Raw genomic sequence first — 21,557 nt, 5'->3', positions numbered from 1 at the left:
ACGTACGCACAGACGCCACGAAAAATTCTCTTTTGAATTAATTTTAAATCAGTTTTATAATTTTTTGGGGGAAAAAGAGTTCTTTATTCTGTCCTTACTTGCGGATGTCGCATAAAAACAGCATTAAATTGCATTGGACAGCGGTCAAAATCGATATTTTCTTTGAAATGTGATACCCGAAATTTTTCGCGACTACAATACTTCCTTTTTACTTGTACAAGGAAATAAAAAAAACTCGCCGGTTAAAAAGGTGAAGAAACATTTTTTCGATTTTTACATAGTATTTAAAGTAAATTAGTTTATACATATAAGCAGAATTTGCCGATAGTTGTGGTCACATCTAATTACATTTCTCTTCTACGCGGATTTTTAATAACCGAAACAATTAAAAAATAAAAGAAAATGAATACAGAGGTCTTTGTGGCATTTAAAGGGTGTCAAAAATTTTAAAAGCCTTTTTACACCATTTATTAGCATCAGATTGTTTCAAAATTTCTTCTCAGTACAGTAAGATTATTAAGGTATATTTTAAGCAAAAATTAACCTAAAAAAAAGTAATTTCATCGATTTGGGGGTACCAATTCCTCTTAAATATAAATATAAAAATCTCAAAATTAATTAATATCTGCTAATTATCTTTTTTTCTTCCTTCTAGTATCTTCCGTCGTCCAAAAACCTTACAAGAAAAATTGTTATGCTACGCGCTTTGTCTTCTATCTGTTTTCCTAATGGTATTTCTGGCAGCCCTTTGCATATTGTCGGATAGATGGAAAGGTAAGTCTGTAAAAGATATAGTTTGCCATTTAACTGGATTTTAAGCCATTTAGAAATTATAGTAATTACCTTTAATGTGGATCAAGCGTCCTGTTAAAAGCTGATGCGTAGTAATTATGATTGTATTAATTAATGTATTACTTTGTATTAATTTATTATTATATCCAAGTTACGACAACAAAACATAAATTCCTCGGAAAAGATTACGGTCGGATTTGGTACAGTTAGGATCCTTTATTAACGATAAAAACAATAGAATAATGTCTCACATATAAATGATTGTAAAGCAATTTAACAATTTAGTAGTAAAATAATAAGATAAATATTTTTCGGATTGAGATACTTCATTGCGGCAGATTTCATTTTTCAAGTTTTTTACTTTATTTTATTTGTTTACTTTATTTTATTTAAACAAACGTATCATATTTTCCCTCTCTTTTTTACTACCTTTACCGTCCTAAAATCGTACAGTATGACCATAATAAAATTTAGTCATGAATAAACTATAGACAACTCTTGCAATATTCTTCCGTTAAAAGAAACCTACATTTCAAAAAGAATGCATAGAAATAATTACATTACAACACGTAATAAGATATCTTCATTTCTACTTCTCTGTAACTTGAATATTGCCCATTCTTATTGTGGTCTGTGCTACTCCTTAGGTCTCAAATTATCCATAAGTAATTTGAAAAGGTGAATGTGCAGCCGATCTAGCGAAATCGTAGGCTGAATGTCAGCTTGTATATGCTTCGCTTCGATTGCGCGGTTCTTGTATCAGGCTGGAATAAAGTTCAACAGTTAGAAGAAAAAGATTCGACATTGACTTTCGCTGGTAGTTTTCGAGCGTTTTTCTTCGTTAGTAAGATGAAAACAATCACTACATGGAAGAATCCTTTTTTAAAATTTAGGGGCTTTCGTTCTTTGAACGCAATGAGGAAGGGGAAAATTAAGCGAAATTTTTTAAAGTTTTCAGAAACTGGCTATAAAAAGCTAGGGAAGAAATACTTGAGGAAATATGGTAACACTAAACTAATAAAAGATTTTTAAATAATGGACAGGATAAATTAAATAAAAATCAGTACTAATCTGATTTTGTTTTAATATCTTATCTATTACAAGAAGAGATTGAAAATAGAAGATAATTAGATTATTGTGTAAGTTTTTTCTCCCTCTTTATCGAATGCCTTCGTGGTGTAATTGGAAAGCATGTCCGTCTAGCAATTGGAATGTCCGGTGTTAGAGTCTCGGCGATGGCATCGCACATTTATTACGTCTCTTGCTCCATTATTACGTCATTTATTACGTCTCTTACGGCCTTCACAAATCTATAAGATGCAAACGATAATGATGTCTGAATAGCCTAATATATTACTTCCTCGTACGAAGTAAAGAGAGTATTGCTATCGCGAAAAATTTCGGGTATCATATTTAGACGGGAATACGCATTTTGACCGTTCCCGAATCCATTTGGATTCGTTTAGTTAGGTTTAGGTGTTTAGGGTAAAGCCTCGAGGGCTATGTGCCTAAGGAGGGATGCCTTCGTGGAGAACTTTCTGAAAGAAACTGGATCGTAGTCACGTTAGACATGGAGAGAAGTACGAAAATGCCGATGCAGCTAGCCCGTTCGCAGGATTTGAACCTTGGATCGAATTACTAGTATTCAGCGAATTTATAGCTCAGCCTCTGGTGGGCCGAATTCATTTGGATTACATTTTTAAGTGAATTCTTTAGGTATGGATAGAATAAAAAACTCATTTTCCCAAACGGATGTAGAATGGATTTAAAATGGATTCAAAACTGATTTTATCTTGATGTCTGTACGTAATAACTCAAAAACATATAACTGGCATAACTCAAAAACAATTAGGCGTAGAACGTTGAAATTTTATACATGTTGAAATTTATACAACACCTGTTCACATTAGTTGTGCACCTCCCATTTTTATTGTAACCAGCTATACCAAAACTATAACCTTCCGCTTAGTAGTTCTTACCCGGCTTTATATTCGCAATAGCTGGTTAATAAATTTTCTTTACTTAATATGTTTCACAAACAATAATAACACATGGACTGTATTCCTTCACTTTTATTTCATTACACTAATTATAAATAAGATGTCAGCGATGCGAAATATTTGATACAAAATAAGCGAGCCATTCTACATGGCTGTCACAAACGCAATTCTATCAAATCAATTATCTTGTTGCCACACATAAAGTTCAAAACTAAAGGAAGAAAAGCAAAAGAAATTTACGCTGTTTGCAACAATAAAATGAAGCAAACGATACTCACATAAACACTGGTAGTAGTTATACAGTTCCAATCATAGAAGTGTTTTAAATGACAAAAGTGTTCATGTTTTGGCAATGTCAAATCAAAAAAAAAATATTTCCGACAAATAACAAAATCTAACTTTTAATGCGCTCTTCCGGTTCCTATACCTGTGTTTGAAAAAGTTAACACTCGCAATGAAAAAAAAAATTATAAGGAATTTCACTCCCGTTCAACCAAAATAGACCGCGATATGTAATTTCAGTATTTGCAATTTTTGATGTCATTTTCACCTTGCCTTGGTCGTTTAATGAAGTTAGAATAATTCGAGGAAGTAAGTTTAAAGTTTAAATGAAGTTAAGAAAAAAAAATGCGTATAATTTAATAAGCTGTGCATGGAGATCATGTGGTGTTCACATAATTTTTTTTTTTTTTTTTTTTTTGGTTTCGAAGCATGGTTCTATAGATAGACACAAACTCAAGAAATTGAACAGAAAAATTATAGCAAAAGTTTATTATGCATAAACTACTGTGTCTGTAGTGAAATTAACTGATATCAACAAAATTCTATAATAATTTTATCTTCGGAAACGAAAGCAAACATTACATCTGACCCACTTCAAGAAGCAGATTGTATTTTTCCTGTCAGTGACGACAGTAATGGACAATATGCTGTGCTTTTCATGTGCTAATATTAATAAACTGTATCTAAATTTGCTTGGAAATTTTTCTGCTCCTTTATCATCGCTCTTAAATGAATATATAAATCTGGAGAGCACTGTTTTAGGCAAATATGCGTACGAATTATGAACGTATACAATTCTACTAAAATAATAATGAAATGGAACTTAAATAAATACGGTTTATTCGAATCTTTGAAAAGGATTCAAGATTCAAAAACTTAAATTTTCGAAATTTTTTCCATCATTTGAATTTATGTTTTCTAATAAAAAAAAAATAAATATTTTAACTCAAAAGTACAGAAAATGGCTTTATTGAGTCCCCTCCCTTTATTTATTTATTTATTTTAAGAGTTTGCCATTTTACCAATATCGCATTGTGAAACCTTGCATTTTCATCAATTTCCCGAAGGTCAGTCAAAATCCCACGTTCGGTGTTTATACAGGAAGAATTTGATCAAGTAGGCAAAACTTTAGGGGGTGACAGAAAAGAGCTATACGAGCAATATTCGTCATAGAATGCATGGTCGGAATGCAAGCGGTGGCATGTTAAAGGGTAGTTTTCCACCGTCACATTTAAGAATTAACTAGAGAATGAGAGGAGATACTTCAGAAAATATTTTATTAACTGCACATGCTCGTAGAAATTTCCCCAAAGACTTCCGCCAGCTGTAATGCAGGCTTCACACCTGCGGGATATGGGTTGACGCAGACTTGCGAAGACACCAGGCATTTCCCGAATACCGCCGGCAACAACGGTGATCCTGGCGACTAGATACATATTGGTTTCTATGGGGCATTCGTAGATTAGGCTTTTCATATGGCGCCACAGGAAAGAGTCTAAACACTAGAGATCCGGTGATCTTGGTGGCCAAGCTATGGGATCACCTCGACCAAGCCATCGCCCTGGAAACTTCGTGGTACGTATAATCAGCAATCGTTTTGGCAGTCCAAGATAGAAAATGCCGCTGGGTGCGTCGACCGACCCTTTTTAATACCACTTATTTACAGTGCCACCTAGTGGCTCGCCGTTTGCGTTCCGACCATACATTCTATGACGAAGATTGCTCGTATAGCTGCTTTCTATCATCCCCTAAAGTTTTGCCCACTTGTTCAGAGTCACCCTATGTATACTAATTCTTATATTAATCTTATACCTTCTACTCTAGGATTTAAAGAAATTTGAATTTAACAGTGAAATAAAAATATTTGAATAAAAGTGAACTTTTCAACTGCTGTTCAAATACTTTTTGTCAAATTATATTTTTATAATAAACTTCAAGATTCAAAAGTTTTAATTATATAATTTCTTTTGTATTGCCTTAATAAATATAGCTGTATTTTTAAAAATTACGTTCCTAATATATTTTTCATTAAACGAAGATTTCAAATTTTATTCCAATTAAAACCCTCAAAAATTAAGTAAGTTTTATTATTATACTCGAGACGTTAAGATTCAAGACATTCAAGAATATTTTAAGATTTGGATTCGAGAATGTATAGAATCTAGCATCTCTTCTAAAAATACTATATATCATATTTTGTCAAAATTTTGTTCAATAACTAATCATTTGTAATTTTACTATGGCAACACAAACAAATGTAATTAAATAAGCATAATATATGGCTTTCATCCGCTATTCGTCTGGTGCAAAGGAACAATAACAAAACCGAAAGCTCTAAGGCCTATAACACATATATTTCTTTCATGATCGATAACTATTAGTTATTTCACATAGCGTTTACAAAATAAATCCATTAATTTTCCGCATAAAAGTAAAAATATCGATTTTTGCGTGGTGTATGATGTCTAACGTATCAATTTCTACTGTCCATTAACGAAAAACTACATTACAATTAAAGGTATTTCTTTTGAGAACTCAGCCTTCAATTAAGTTGTTATCAATTATTACTTAATTTTTCTTGCTATTAATGTTACCGATAAAATATTTCCTGAAAAGAAAGGAACAAAAATATGTCAGTAAAACACATCTGGCGTATTTCAAGCTTTTATTCGAAAACATGTATCTATTACTTTAATAATGGCAGAATTGTTATTGATTCACTATACAGGGGAAAAAAACTTAAGCCTTTGACATTGCAAGCATCTCTTAAATAAAGCGGTTTGCTTCTCCTGTTTTATTACAATGTAGGGGCTAATTTTATTTTCTTAATAGTTATTTTTATTTTTGAAAATGCTTTCCTTTACTTCTTTATTTCCCACCGACGATTCCCTACCAGAATAAATTTTCAAAATTGCGTTTTATGTAAATGAGGTAGAAACCAATATTTAAGTTGAAATCTCTGTCACTTCAGTTAGATTCTAAACGACAGTGAATGTGAATATGTGGGTGAACGTGATTTGTTACTTTGCCATTTTTTAAATCGATTTCAAAAATTTCAGCACTGTGTGCATATGCATTTATTCTCTACTTATTCTGCATCTCACTGTGTTCTTACCTGCTTACTTACGTATATCTGTGTTTTAAAACTGCAATTATTTCTTTATGAGGGACTACTAGAGAAATTTTTAATTCTGGGGACTCTCATCACGTGACCAACGAATTGTTTTTATGATTAAGAAATATTTTGATGTACTTTACTAAATCCTCTGCTTTGGATACGCCTTGACTTATCAGATGCCTTTCCTACTTACGTGACAACCGGTCGCACTCCCCCCCTACACATTCAGTGCTGTCTTCTGGATCCATAGTCATGCATTCCTCTACCTGAAGCGCCATTTTAGGCATCAAATTGATGACAGCTGGAATACCATGCGCGAAATTTTACAATAATCTCGGCTTGCAGCGACACTTGGAACTTCAATTAGAACTACTTTGCTGAATTAGACTAGAATGTAGTTTTATCGAGATTGAATTGCATATCTGCTATGGGAAATTACGTCTCCAAATGTATTCACTTAAAAATCTGCGTGTATTTTGTAAGGTGATCTAGTGAAAATTATTTTGTGAAACTTAAAAAGTTTCCAAATTCTAGGGAATTGTTTTAAAATCGACAGAAAGCTTTTATCGATGACGTAACAAAAGACATGAACAACCTAAGAATTCAAAGTTTTCGACTACAAAAAAAGTCTTAATTACATGATTTCAGGCTAGAATATTAACCTATTATGCATATTATCATTTTATATGTTATAATTATTTATATCATTTCATCGAGTTCATAGGCTAGTAACATTTTCTGCAATTAAAGTGAATAATGATATTTAATATTTTTAACTTTGTATCTAATATTGCTTTCAGCTATGTTATCACAGCGGGAAAATATTTACGTAGAAGAAGATCAAATTTGTGAAACTGATGCTTGTAAAGAGACAGGTAAACAGTTTTTGTTTTACTATATAATTTAACACTTTGCTGCTTCGATACTTTATTTGTCTGAATGTAATACAACAGTTTTCTACTTTAAGATGTGATATTTTGCTAAGAAATTTTGATAAATTTTTAGGCCAAGAACATAAGAAATGCGCAGCGCTTCTATAAAATTTAGAGAACAGATGTTTTCAACCAATCCACGCGTAGTTATCAAATACATCTAACAACAACGACTACTTATGCATCTTTAACTTACGCTCATGAAATATCGTCGAATTATAGAACTTTTAATTGGAAATCATTGCCTAATTTTAAGTAACCGACATCTGTTGCTTGGATTCAAAAAAAAAATAAATTATGTGAAGCAATAAAGGTATGCTTCAAAATTGATAATAGGCATCTTTGATATGAAATTAATATTGGAATTGTTTGGTTTGAATGGTTTGAAATCTAAAGAGATTAAGTGGTACACTATTTAAATTTTTCAGTGAATAAGTATCGTTTCGAAACTGGTGGACGAATATTATGAGATGAAGCTAAGAAAGATAGACATTCAGTGTCTTGAAAGAACGGCAATTACGAAAAGCTTTGCAATGAATGCAAAATATTTCCGATTACCTCACTGAATGTAGAAGTAAATCCTCAAAAAGACTGAGTGTAAAACTATTGACGAAGATTTGAAAGAAAACAAGAAAGGTTTATTCCGCTTATAAACAAAAACAGGACAATTTTATCTTTCAGATTCCTGCAATGGGTTCGAATCAAGTTAAACAGAATGGTTTTATGAGCGTTTCCGTGTTTTTCTTCATGTGCAACAGGATTATAATTTAATTTTACTTAGAAAGGTCTCTATGAAGGCATATTTTCCTTTAATCTGAGTATCCTGAAAGCGTATACAAGAAATTCACGCAGCTGAATACCTTTGGTGACGACAGACTGTTTCCGGATCTCTTCAAACGTCCAACCCCACAAATTCATTACCTATCCAACAATGACAGATCAAGCAGTAAACATACACATGAGACTAATACATGTCTATGAAACTGATCTTCTGTAAACTGCGTAATGGAAGTCTCAAGCGTTAACAAAGGAGTCTCAAGCCTACTTTTCTTTCGGAATCATGAAAATACTATCATATACCAATGGAAAGATCATCTCAGCTACCACCGTAGCGTTTTCTACGTAGAGACAATAACAATAACCAAAGCATAACAATAACCAAAGCACTTAAAGATATTGCAGTAATCTCACAAGGCCTCTTTACCGCATGACTCAAGTTACAAACATTAACATGGGAAAAAAAACCGTCATTGGATCTTCGAAAAGCATGGAAGAAAGTCACCTGCATTAACCTTTAAAAGGTAGTAAAATATAGAAAGGTTCACTTAAAAGGATGAAAACAGGAATCCACTTTCCTTTCAGCTTGGACTGCAAAGGGAACTACCACAGACTTTTGAAATCTTTCCTTTAAGGGTCAGATTTAAGGGCTAATTTTCAGATAAGAGACTAGGAAATACAAATGATTTTTTTTTCTATTTTCTGCTGACGCTTTTTCCTAAACTAGGGAAACCTGTGGAGTTGCTATTTCGTTGCTGAAGTAATTGTTGAAGTGAATATAGTTTAAAATTACATATATAGGTTAACATTTTTTATTTGTACAAGAAAATAATTTTTGACCATTTGTTTCTTGCACAAATTGGCAGTCCACATTCATTATGTTATAATGATTGAGTAAACATGCTAGCTTTATACACATATATATATTCACCAAATCCCTTTGCATTTCTGTAATATTGGCATTTTTTTTAAATTTCAGTATTCTTTTTAATATTTTTAGTTTAAAAAAACATTTTACTGATTTTTTCCATTTGTGTTATAGTAAATATTTCATGATTTAAACTAGATCACTGTTCATTTTTCTTTTAGTACTTTTGTGATAATAGTTTTCCTCGTTTCTTTTTTAATGTGTGTTTTCTTTTTAATATTATCCTTTAGATAAAAGAATATTAATTATATCTTCATTGTATTGCAATGCATTTTGCATCTTCTATATGGCAGTAATAGTGCAGCATTCTATAAAAGTAAGTGAATTAAACGAAACACACTGAAAATATTTTGCCCCAAGCTAACAATCCACTGTTGAGGAAAAACGGAAGGGGATTTATGAAACATATAGGTGGTGAGTATCGCGAATCTCAAAGATACTGGACATCGCGACAAAGCGACCATCTCACGGACAATGGGCAGAGAAGGTTATTGTCAATGACTATCCCTGAAACTTGATCTGTAGGTGGGGGCAGAATTTCTCTAGCCGACATTTCTGTCTTTTTGAGACACTGCAAATTTGATCTATTTTTCGGTCATCGTCTTCAAAGCGCTAAAGAATCTAGGTACCAATATGCCGATGACAGGGTACAAATGTATGTCCCAAGGTCTCTTAAGCGATGACTCTGTTTTCCCAGAAGGGTTAAGAGAATAGAATTGTTGTTTCATGTAGACAGGTTCAGTTAGGAAGAAACGATCGTCCGATAAATTTACAATTGGCCTTTCCAGGGAATGACACAAAAGCGTGCTGTCAGGTCATGTGTATTCATTAATCTGCCTACTATAAAACTCTTTAGTGTGTCTATACCTATAAGATGAATTCATAGACCCATAATTCCCGAATCGAATATTCTCGAATCATCGAACAGGAGCATTCTATGAAAATAAGACGTAAACTCGGCCAGAAGTGGGAAAATGTGAAAGAAGACTCGTCAGACCATATTACTCGCTTCCACTGCTCTATAGTCCAGGCTTTATGACTTAAACACCACCTTTTCCTGTTACGGGCATTAGCATCACTGATGAGTGGCTTCTCAATTGCAGCACGGCCAGCAATTCCCTGTTTATGAAGCTCCCTTCTAATTGTTTTGGTACTCGCAGGCTTCGGTAACACGACATTCATTTCAGCAGTAACTTTTGCAGCTGTGGTCTTCTTATTTTTCGTCACAATTGCCCTTAATGATCGTCTGTCACGATCACTCAGGACACACTTTCGTCCGCGCTGTGATTTAGCTGATGATGTTTTTCCGCTTTTCAAATATGCGGAATAAATCTTCGATACAAGTACCTCTTGAAACACTAAACACCTCGGCTACCTTGCTTACGAAAGCACCTACCATACGTGCTCCAACAATTTGCCCACGTTCGAAGTCTGTTAACTCTGACATAATGCAATGACAACCTCACATAACAGTACTCCGACAACAACTGAACTGTTTAGCACATTTACGAAGTTGTATAGGTGGCGTCAGTAGTCAAAAATGCCAGCGCCACCTACATATTTCATTAAAATCAATCTTTCTTTTCAAACATGCATTTCACAAGGTGTTTCCATATTTTTGTCCATCCACTGTATAAAACTCTTTAGTGTGTCTATACCTATAAGATGAATTCATAGACCCATAATTCCCGAATCGAATATTCCCGAATCATCGAACAGTTCGAGGGGCATTCTATGGAAATAAGAGTGCTTAAATTGGTCACTGAACCTCAATACTAATAAATATATGGGATGGTATTGAAAGAAATATGCGGCACTAGACCTTGTCTGGTCAAACTTAACGAATTACGGAAGATTACGCAACAGATGTATGACCATTGCATCTCACCAACGAATCCGTTATTTTTATGGATCCTATGAAACGCTATCGCAATACAAATGTCGTAAGAGGAAAAAAGGGCGCTAAGCACTACTAGGTAAGTATCTCTGAGTCATTGCACATCAGTAAAAGTAACTCCAAGCTCTAGAAACAAATCTCAGACGTAGAAAGATGATTGTTATAACTAACAAACTCTCACCAGGTCGGCTTTCTTTGCCACTAGAGATTCAAAGCTGCTGTTTAGAAGTTTAAATAAACCTCAGGAATCAGAGTCTAGAAATGCAAATAAATTTATACGCTGACACACGCAATGCATATTTTTGCCAGATTCTATATGCTATTTTATATAAGGGTAGCAAAAGCCTGCTACAAATATCACATAAAAGTGTATCTTCTGATGATCAGACACCGCCCAGCCGTTACAATGATTAGTGACGCTAACTACCATACCGGTCGGTCCCCGTTCGAATCTCTAAGCAGGCATATAGGTAGGTGAGCATATGGTGTCTATGCGGCAAGGGATACTAAAAAAACCCGACTATCCGAAAGTTCTGTCGAGATGTTCATTGTAGAAGGAACAGGGATGGGAGATCATCAGGCCACCTTTCTTGATGGGGTGTTCTCCTTTAAAATTAGGGGGCCCACCAGCGGCCGAGCGGTAAAAGTTCGAATCCCGCAAACGGGCTGGCTGCACGGGTGTTTTCGTGTTTTTCCTCTTGTGTAACGTGTATACGATCCAGTTTCTCTTAGAAAGACCTCCACGAAGGCATCCCTTCCCTTAGGCAGGTAGCCCTCGAGGCTTTGCCGTAATTAAACAACCTAACCTTCAAAACTGGGTCGGAAGCTTAACCGTTACCTTGGGTTAGTAACACCTCCATCACCTGTACTACTATAGAAGTGATGGCCTAATTTGTACCTGTGTCTGTGATAACTAAAGAGATTAAAATCAAAGAAGTATTTTAAAATTTGAGGAGTTAAAACAGAAACTACTTAAATTTACTAAAACCTTACACTCCACCTGTTGAATAGGTTTTATCGTCTATCACTTCTACTTGCAAAATTATATATATATATTTTTTTTCTGAGCATTTAAACATGCTTCTATTAATAATTCATGAACTACAAATATACGAGGGTGCCCAGAATGTCAGAGGATGGAAGGAATTTGGAAAATTTTCTGCAACTATGATTTCTTCCTGAATCTGTGTCATTATATTTTTTTAATAAAATCATATTAATCTATCTTTTTTTTTTTTTTTTTTTTCTTTTTTCTTGAGTGTCGTTCACGTTGCTGTAGCACAGCACAGTATGATTTTGGACAACATTTTCATATGTAAAATTTGTTCGCCATGATCTGACAGACCAGCATGTAAAGTTTAAGATGAAATAACAAGCCGACTAAGCTATTAATTTAAAAGTCAAACAACAAGAGTCGGTGTTTTGCAGATTTTCACAGAACTAGTTTCGGTGGTTTTACCGAACCCTCATCCTCAGCTGCCAAAGGTTTTTGTTGTTTGACTTCTAAATTAATAACGTAAAGTTTATCTCTCTGTATTTATTTATTAAATAATGTTCAAAGGGTGACACACTGTATTTCAGCTGACGGATTGATATCCAACATAGACCCAACAACAGATCCCTGTGTTGATTTCTACCAGTATGCATGTGGAGGATGGATTGAGAAGAATCCCATTCCAGAAGGAAGACAGTCCTACATGATTTATGACATACGGAAAGAAGAAGTTAAAAATATTATAGCAGGTCGCTAGTTTTTATGATAATGATTTCTGTAAAAATTTTATTTATCTTTGACTAGATAGCGTTACGTATTAGCAGTTAGAAATTATTCTCCTACATAACAAGAAAGCAGTTGGCAGATAATTTTATCTTAACAGTTGAAATACATACTATATAATCCGGCGTATAACACGCACATTTAATACAAAAAAAAAATAGGACTGAAATTTACGGGTGAGCGTTATACGCCGGATATAAAAATGATATCTTAAAAATAAAAATAAAAAATTAGATTTTTACATGCACCAAAATGCTGCTTATTTAAAAGAAACAGCATACCTCATGAAATTAAATATTTTCAATATCGAATAAAATGAAGAATTCGTCATGTTCGTCTTCCGTTATATCTTCAGGCTTATCATCGAATTTTATTTCATCTTCATTATCATTGTTTTTTAATCCATAAATAAATAATCATTTTTCGTTCCATCTTTCATCAACACCAAACATCCTTGCTGCAGCACGATTTCAATTTTCTTTCGAAAAATGAATGGCTTTGCATTTGACACTAGTATCGTGTTTGATTTTTTTTTTCCGAGGGAACCATATTTACTACTTAAAGGAGTACTAGAACAACTGTATTTCATTTAAAGTAAATGCCATTTACTAAAGCCTTCGGTTTTCACTTCAAAAGACTATAAATTCAAAAGACTTCGGTTTTCACTTCAAAAGACTATAAATTCAAAAGACTTCGGTTTTCACTTCAAAAGACTATAAATTCAAAAGACTTCGGTTTTCACTTCAAAAGACTATAAATTAGAAGTTAAATGTTTTTCCATTCTAGAATGGAAAAACATTTAACTTCTAATTCCACAAATTCATTCAGGTTGGAAGTGCTCTACAACAACATTCTTTTGGACATCTGCACTGAATACAATCCACCCTCTTTGCCTGAATATTTACTCTCTCAAGCATTTAACCAACACACATATTGTCTCCATATCGCTTGTCAGTGCAGTTCACCATTATTCAAAAGGCTAGGACAAATGTTCGAATAAATAACCTCAAAGGGTTGTACATGTATCTTTTAAATTTATTGGTGAAGAATTGGGGGCGCGTTAAACGGCGAATAAACCTAAAATTAAAAAAATGTAGTGCGCGTTATACTCCGAAAAATTCGATATTAGAAGCTTATTATAATTTAATTGACATTAGCATCAGCACAGTCTAATTCACAGTACAGGACAATACGGTTTTATTTGCTGAGTACTGTAATATAGCAGACTTCATATAAATTAACAGATCATGATTTTTTATAGAGTCGAGAAAATAATGCTCGCTTTTCATTGAGAAGACTGGAATTGTAGCCAGGCATGTTTTACCACTATTTCTCTTCTTCCGTTGTTACAGAAACCAAAGTGCCAGGATCTTTGCATGATATCAAAGCAAAGTTACCAAAATAGATTTTCTTGTTTCAAACAACAATGTACTCACGATAATTTTAGTTTTGAAAGCTAAGGTTATTAAGGAAGACTTGTTTATAACTGCTTATATTATGAGTTATCAAAATATAAGCAGTTATAAAGAAAAGTCTATATAGTTACGGCATTTTTTTTAATTGGAATAATCTAGCCAGCCTGAAATGTATGGTACTGATTTCTACAGTTATTCAGTCATAGAACTCAAAAGTAGATACATATATTAATAGAAATGCTACATTTGCTACGAAGAAATAAGTCCATAATATAGCACTGCCCATAATACTGTCCATAATTTGATGCAGGAGCCATAATAAGTTATAGATGTTCTGGCTGGGAAGTGGTTTCTAGATTCTGACTTCGTGCGATTAGGAAAAACATCAAATTTGTATGCTTTTTATAAAGTTAATGCAATAATGTCACAGAAATATATAGATCAAGGTTTTTCAACTATGAAGGAATTTTATTGCTTCAGCGAGAGGAGGAATGCAATCAGCTTTTTATTTATCTGTTAAGTATTTTTTATAGTCAAAAATATAAAATACAACTTTTATTTAAGATTTGGAATTTATCAGTATTTTCTTTGCTTTTTTGTTGTTTAATTTATAAAATAAGTTAAAAAAATAATCTAAATTTAAATGAACTTATACACGTATTTTTCACATTTTCAAAAGCAGAGGAAAATGATCTTCTAGCAGTGGTGAAAGGAATGCATGCGGCTAAAAAGGTTGAAAACCACAGATGTAGATGATTGCAAATTATACAGGGCATCCTATCAAGATCGCCAAAACTCCGCTCAGCCAGATTCCTCGCTTTTAATACATTAAAAAATGCCCAGAAAATTGTATCTGTTAGACGCATAGTTTCCGAGATAAATGCAAAAGAAAAGTATAACGTTATATCTGGAGCAGAACATCGGTATTTGCATATGTTTACATAGGAATGTTCAAAATGTCTGCCGCGCATATCGAGTCATGGCTGACTGCACAGGTTGCAGCAGCATATGTTCGCCAGAGTACACTTAGCATGAAAACAAGCAACTAAGTCACTTGCGCATAGGAAGAAATCCAAAGGCAGCAAATCTGGCGATCGTGGCGGCCATAAAACCGGACCCTACATTCAATCTAGCGGCTTGAGTATTTCATAGCCAACCAATCACGAACAAGATCGCTGAAATCCGCTGGAGATTTATCACGTTGAAACCATAAGCCATGTGACGGATATGACGTCATGCGTTTCTTTCTTATTTACCCCGAACGCTATGAGTCGTAAAGGTACAGTTCTTTGGTTATTTTTATGTATTCCCAGCGAGGAATTCGGCAATGAAAATTTGAGAGGTCTTAATCCCTGTATATTACTACAGATATTGTTACAATTTTTACACTATTCCTCTGATAACTTTCGGACTATAATAATTTTTATATCTTCCTTTTGGGTCAAAGAAATACTTTTTTTCACAAAGTGGAAATTATCTTTCGTATATTATAAACTAGAAATAAAATGTCGGAACACCGATATAGGAAATATATTTCATAATAAAGGTTTTTAATTGTGGTTTCTTAAAATATGATACCATTTGTTTAATAAATAAGTAAAAAGGAATGCTGTATGAAAAACATTTGTGTTGTTTTAAACATGAAAAATGCTTTTTGCCGAAATTTCTGAAGGAATGTTAATGCAATCTGATGGTCTTACAGATCTCATAAGAGAGAAGGCCTTCAATGTTACTGAACCCAAAGCTGTGCAAAACGTTGGAAAATTTTATCGTAGCTGCATGAATAGAGGTAAGTTGCAAATTTTAATGTTTATTGTTAACATCAGATGACTCATTAATTTCCTTTTAAACAGCTATTAATTTTGCTTAATTTATGGTGCAATAAAATTTTAATATTGTTGCGTGCGTACGGGTTCGTTATGAAATGAATGCACAAGTCCGATGAAAAATGAACAAAAATTTATTATTATCACAACAAAAATGCTTAAATTTTCTCAAATTATCATGCAGTATTACTATATCTCACAGTAGTTATCTTTTAACTACTCAAATGTACAATAGAACGTAATTCAAAACAGCTAAAGAACGCGAATTCACTATAATCAACAACAGCAGTTTTCTAAACAACAGCAAAGCAGCAACTACTACAAACTGAGATGTTTTCCTCCTTTTATAAGATTTTAAAATCACGCGCTAGAATTTTACAGTACTTTCTCGAAATCAAAAAGAGATATTTATTTATTTAATGCACGCGCTCTTGTATTTCTAATTTTTCCGGCTTAGCTTTCTTTTAATATTCGTCACGCGCTGCACTGCGCGAGAAATAAAACCATTTAATTTATAATTGAACTAACATTAGCTTTTTAAATACCAAATTCGTAACACTGCCCCCTTCCCAAGGACTGCACGTCCCGGGCAGTACAATCCCTGGACAGGAAGCTAAACTTACAACTGTGGCATAAATGCAACTGAGGCATAAACGTTACATTACAATATCAAACAATATAAACAATAAATGCAATAACTAAAACAAATCAAATGCTATCAAATACTAAATACAAAACAAATACTAAATACAAATCAAATACTAAATACAAATCAAATACTAAATACAAATCAAATCAAATACACATTTGAAAACAAAATGGACCATGGTCTTATACTATTTACAATTATTTACATTATGTATTATGGCCATAGTAATAAGCTAACCTGTCGTAAGAGTTCGAAGACTCACGGATCCGAACCACGACGTCATTCGTGTTCAGCACTGTATATGGACCATCCGAAGGTGACTGTAATTTAGGACTCAGTCTTTTTCGTTGAATTGGGTTCCACAACCACACCTTGTCTCCTTTGTTGGATCTCTGTCTAGTAACTCTTGTGTCGCATCTGATCTTCATTTTCTCCGTCGCCAAGTTGACTCGCTTTCGTGCAGAACGGTGCATCCCCTCAAACCGGGCCTGGGCATCTTGGATGTGTTCCTCAGGCGATGAAGGCGCATCCGTAGGGCGACTAAACAGGCGGTCACAAGGCAGACGAAGGTCTCGACCGAAGAGCTTCTGGGATGGAGAATAGCTAGTAGTCTTGAGTTTCTTTTCGACCCTGGTATGATTTCGGAAGCTTCCCGAGCTCGATCTTTCGGACAAGGCGTCGACATTTCCAGGCGAGGATCCCTTTTGAGGATGGATAGTCATGCCATCAGATGCTGAAAGCAGCTTATTGTTTTTGAAATCTAAGAAAAAATTGTATTTCCTTAAAAAGTCCAATCCGAGTATGCATGGATCTGTAATATCCGCCACATATGCCGTGTGATGGTAGGCGGCACTTCCAAACGTGATGTTTACGTTTAACTTCCCAGTTATGTCGATCTTGTCACCAGACGCAGTCTGAAGGGTAACACAGGATGGCGTCCAAATAAGTTTATCTTTAAACTGTTCAGCTAAATCTTTCCTAATGATGGTAACATTAGCTCCTGTGTCAATGATCATATTGCAAGGAACTCCATCGATATTCCCATTGATGGACAGTCCGTTATTGTTGCCACTCACTATAGAGATCTTAAGCGCTTTAAAACAGGGTTTTTCATTATCTGGCAACCTCCGTTCCTTGATATGGTCATTAATTTGTTTCCTGCGTCGTTGCTCAGAAATTGTCTCAATTTTCGTACCCTGGGGTGTTCTGCAATTCTTTCGTACGTGGCCTTCAGCTCCACAGTTCCAGCACTTTGGTTTCTTGTCAGTCCTTTTCCTTCCCGTGGCATTTAATTGTCTGTTTAAATCGTATGCCTTATTTTCCGTGCTCTGGGGAGTTCTGCAGTTCCTTCGTAGGTGGCCTTCAACACCGCAATTCCAGCACTTTAGGGTCGGTTTTGTTTCACCACTATTCCGTCTTAAAGCATTCACTGGTCTTGTCAACTTATCCGTTTTATTATCCATGCCCTGGGGTGTTCTGCAATGCCGTCGTAGGTGACCTTCAGAACCACATCTCCAACATCTTACAGCCACTTTGTTCTCACTGCTACTCCGTATCAAAGCATCGACTTGTCTGGATAAATCCTCTAAACGAGCCATCAATTGGTCCCCTGGGTCGTGGACTCGCACAGCTCTGACTGGGTAGCGATCCCTAAGAGTTGCTTGCTGGGCTGCCTCCAATTTCATGGCGTACAACAGAGCGCTTTTTACATTCTTTACATCTGCCATTCGCAGTGCTTTCTGTATTTCAGTATCTCGGATGCCGTCGATAAAGTATTGCAAGGACAGGATTTCCCTTGTTTCTGTCGGGCATTCCGAAAAGGCGAGATGGGACAGCCTTTCAACATCCGCGGCGAGCTCCTGAAGTGTTTCGGTAGGCTTCTGTTGACGAGATTTTAATTGGAGCCTGCTGTAGCCTTTTAAACATTTCTCGCCGAAGCGCAGCTCCAAAGCGCCGAATAGAGCTTCGAAATCTAGCCTTTGATTTTCGGGAAGCGTCTGCAGGATATCCGCTGCGTCTGCTCTCAGAGAAGCGGCGAGATGACAGGCCTTAGCTTGGGAATCCCATCCATTCGCATCCGCAACGATAGAAAATTGTGTCCTATACACCTGCCAGGAGGTCTTCCCATCATATGTAGATAGTTTCAGAACGGAACGAGCAGGCATCGATAAAAATTTGAAACCTTCAGAATTGTTTCCTACCGTCGCTATGCACTTCTTTAGGCTGTCAACTTCTTTGGCGACGGCAGCAGAAACCCTATCATCAATTTGTTGTTCGACGGCAGAAACTCTCTCTTCTATATGTTCTTTTATAGAAGAAATTCTTTCTTCTACTTGTTCTTTTACCGAAGAAACTCTTTCTTCTATTTGTCCAACTTTAGTTTCAACCGCGTCTATTCTGCCTTCCATAGCCTCAAATTTATTTTCTATTACGCAGGTAATTTCTCTTTTCATTTCGTCCTGACCTGCCTTCATCTCATTTTTAAGAGATTTCATCTCTTCCTTAACGGATTCCTGGCCCAATTTCATTTCTCCTTTGAGGGATTCCTGGCCCAATTTCATTTCTTCTTTAAAAGATGTTTGGCCAGCTTCCATCTTTTCTTGGAAAGCAGCAAAAGCAGTAATGAGCTGTCTCAATTGTTCTTCCATCCCTCTTGTTATTGGCATTCAAATCCCACCGCTGCCACCAAAAATTGTTGCGTGCGTACGGGTTCGTTATGAAATGAATGCACAAGTCCGATGAAAAATGAACAAAAATTTATTATTATCACAACAAAAATGCTTAAATTTTCTCAAATTATCATGCAGTATTACTATATCTCACAGTAGTTATCTTTTAACTACTCAAATGTACAATAGAACGTAATTCAAAACAGCTAAAGAACGCGAATTCACTATAATCAACAACAGCAGTTTTCTAAACAACAGCAAAGCAGCAACTACTACAAACTGAGATGTTTTCCTCCTTTTATAAGATTTTAAAATCACGCGCTAGAATTTTACAGTACTTTCTCGAAATCAAAAAGAGATATTTATTTATTTAATGCACGCGCTCTTGTATTTTTAATTTTTCCGGCTTAGCTTTCTTTTAATATTCGTCACGCGCTGCACTGCGCGAGAAATAAAACCATTTAATTTATAATTGAACTAACATTAGCTTTTTAAATACCAAATTCGTAACAATATTTTATCTCAATTAATCCATACCTAATTTCTAGAACTGGGCAATAAAAGTACAAAAGTCTGATGTGGACCCTACATCACTTCCTTATATGGCTTATTAAATTATACACATTTTGCCAACGGGCAGGAAGATAAAATTTTCCGTGCACAACATTAAAAGTTTATTTTATCCCGCTGGAAAAAAGACACTGAAGTTGGTGCAAAAACTGATTTAATTCAATTGATTCTCAGAGGAGTATAATACTGTGGAGTATAATAGTTTAGGAATGTATAATGACAAGTAAGTGGGATGTATACTAGTAGCATTGAACCAGACTTTCTTGGTTGTAGAACTTTGTAAATATGTATTGAAATGTTTTGCTGGATTTAAGTGTTCTTTTGATTAGTTTTAGCGTTACAGTACAGCATCATGTACAGAATTGTCTACTTTTCTGATACGAGCAGTGTATATGTTGTGTTTTATTTGTAGTATCAGCTTTACTATGTCAGTGTGTACTTTTCTGATACGAGCAGTGTATATGATGTGTTTTATTTGTAGTATCAGTTTTACTATGTTAGTAGGTTGTTCAGTATTATAGTAATATATTGCATAATATGTTTTTTTAGTAATATGCGGAATTATAGAAAATGTATAATAGTAAGTCAGTGTAATGTATAACCGCAGGCTTGAAATTCCATTGTTAGTCTTAAATTTTACTATTTTTGTTTTACCTTTACCAGTTTTGTATCAGCATTTTTTTTTAATCTATGCTATCAAGAATGTCATATGTATTCAAGGTAGTCCTTTGTATTCCTCGTCTAGATTTGACTCTGTATTTTTTTTTTAAATTTAGACTTAATAAATGCCGTTATGGCTTCTGCAGGGCGGACATCATTCTGCAAGGACTTATTCCTGGTCAGTAGTCCTCCTTAGCAGTGTAAAAGTAAAAAAAAAAAAAAGTAGATTTCAGAAATTTGTGCTTTCTTAGCGAAAACCCTGGCCGCTCGGAGGGTTAAAAGCAAGACATAACTAAATATAATCTGACTGTCTTTATGTTTGTAGTAACTTTGCCTTTTAAAGCAATTTAGAACTATAAAAATTACCCTTTATTAGAATAATCCAGTAGATGTGCGTTTTAACCGCCTTTGTAATAATGCCCTGAAAGTCTTACAGATAAACATTTTGTAATACAGATTGCGTTAAAAAAGTTTCGATCACATTTCTGAGATATTTTAAAATTCAATATTTGAAAATACATTCAGAATTAGGAAATAAAACAAATTTCTGCCCTCCTTCATATCCAGTATATTTGCTTTCACACTCCTGACTTACTTGAAACAGCCTCTTTTCCAATCATTTTACTACTGAATTTTTAAAGACACAATAATGAAATGTCCTACTTTTATGCTTGAAATGAATGGACGCCACGTATTCATCAAGACCATCTTAACTCTAAAAAAGATTGTCTGTTTCATTGTATAGAAGGAGAACAATCTACGACAAAACATCATTGCAGTATCCCTAGTGTTAAAGTGGGATGAGCAGAGCCACTGAAAATACCGCGAGATTTAATGTATTGACATTGCTATGGATACAATGACTTCAGCTGAGACAACCTGTCATAAGTTTTAACGGTTTCCAATATCCCCCCCCCCAAAAAAAAAGAAAGAAAAAGGAAATGACATACAGTACTTCTTAAAATAAAGTTCATACTTTCTAAGCATGGAAAGATAATAAAATTAAATATCGTATCTCATTGTTACCCAAACGAATAATGATATATGCATCAATTGTATATTTTGAACACCCACCCCTATTCATTGACGAACGGTGCGGGGAAAGATCTATGCATCTATATGTTAGTATGTGGCACAATATATATCTAAAATGTATGTGGCACAATCTGTATTATGAAGCACTTGACGCTTTAGTGTAAAAATTAAGTAAATTTTAAAAAATGATTCTTTTATTTGTAAAGTAGGTTCAAGGATGCTAGAAAACA

The 21,557-nt window shown here is 34.6% G+C and overlaps 1 protein-coding gene across 1 annotated transcript in view; it reads left to right on the top strand.

The window, feature by feature from the left end:
- The window catches only part of LOC118182313 (neprilysin-1-like), a 94,099-nt gene that overhangs the window by 2,187 nt on the left and 70,355 nt on the right, over positions 1–21,557 (top strand). Inside the window, exons 2-5 of the mRNA XM_085822895.1 lie at positions 656–774; positions 6,993–7,067; positions 12,308–12,469; positions 15,621–15,707. Coding sequence (XP_085679021.1) covers positions 656–774; positions 6,993–7,067; positions 12,308–12,469; positions 15,621–15,707 — 443 coding nt within the window. The remainder of the gene's footprint in view (positions 1–655; positions 775–6,992; positions 7,068–12,307; positions 12,470–15,620; positions 15,708–21,557) is intronic.

This window comes from Stegodyphus dumicola, chromosome 8, assembly GCF_044657685.1.
Source record: "Stegodyphus dumicola isolate Sdum_Otavi_A_Nest chromosome 8, ASM4465768v1".
Taxonomy (NCBI): Eukaryota; Metazoa; Arthropoda; class Arachnida; order Araneae; family Eresidae; genus Stegodyphus; species Stegodyphus dumicola.
Note: the sequence above shows the minus strand (reverse complement) of the source record. Positions and strands in the feature narration are given on the sequence as shown.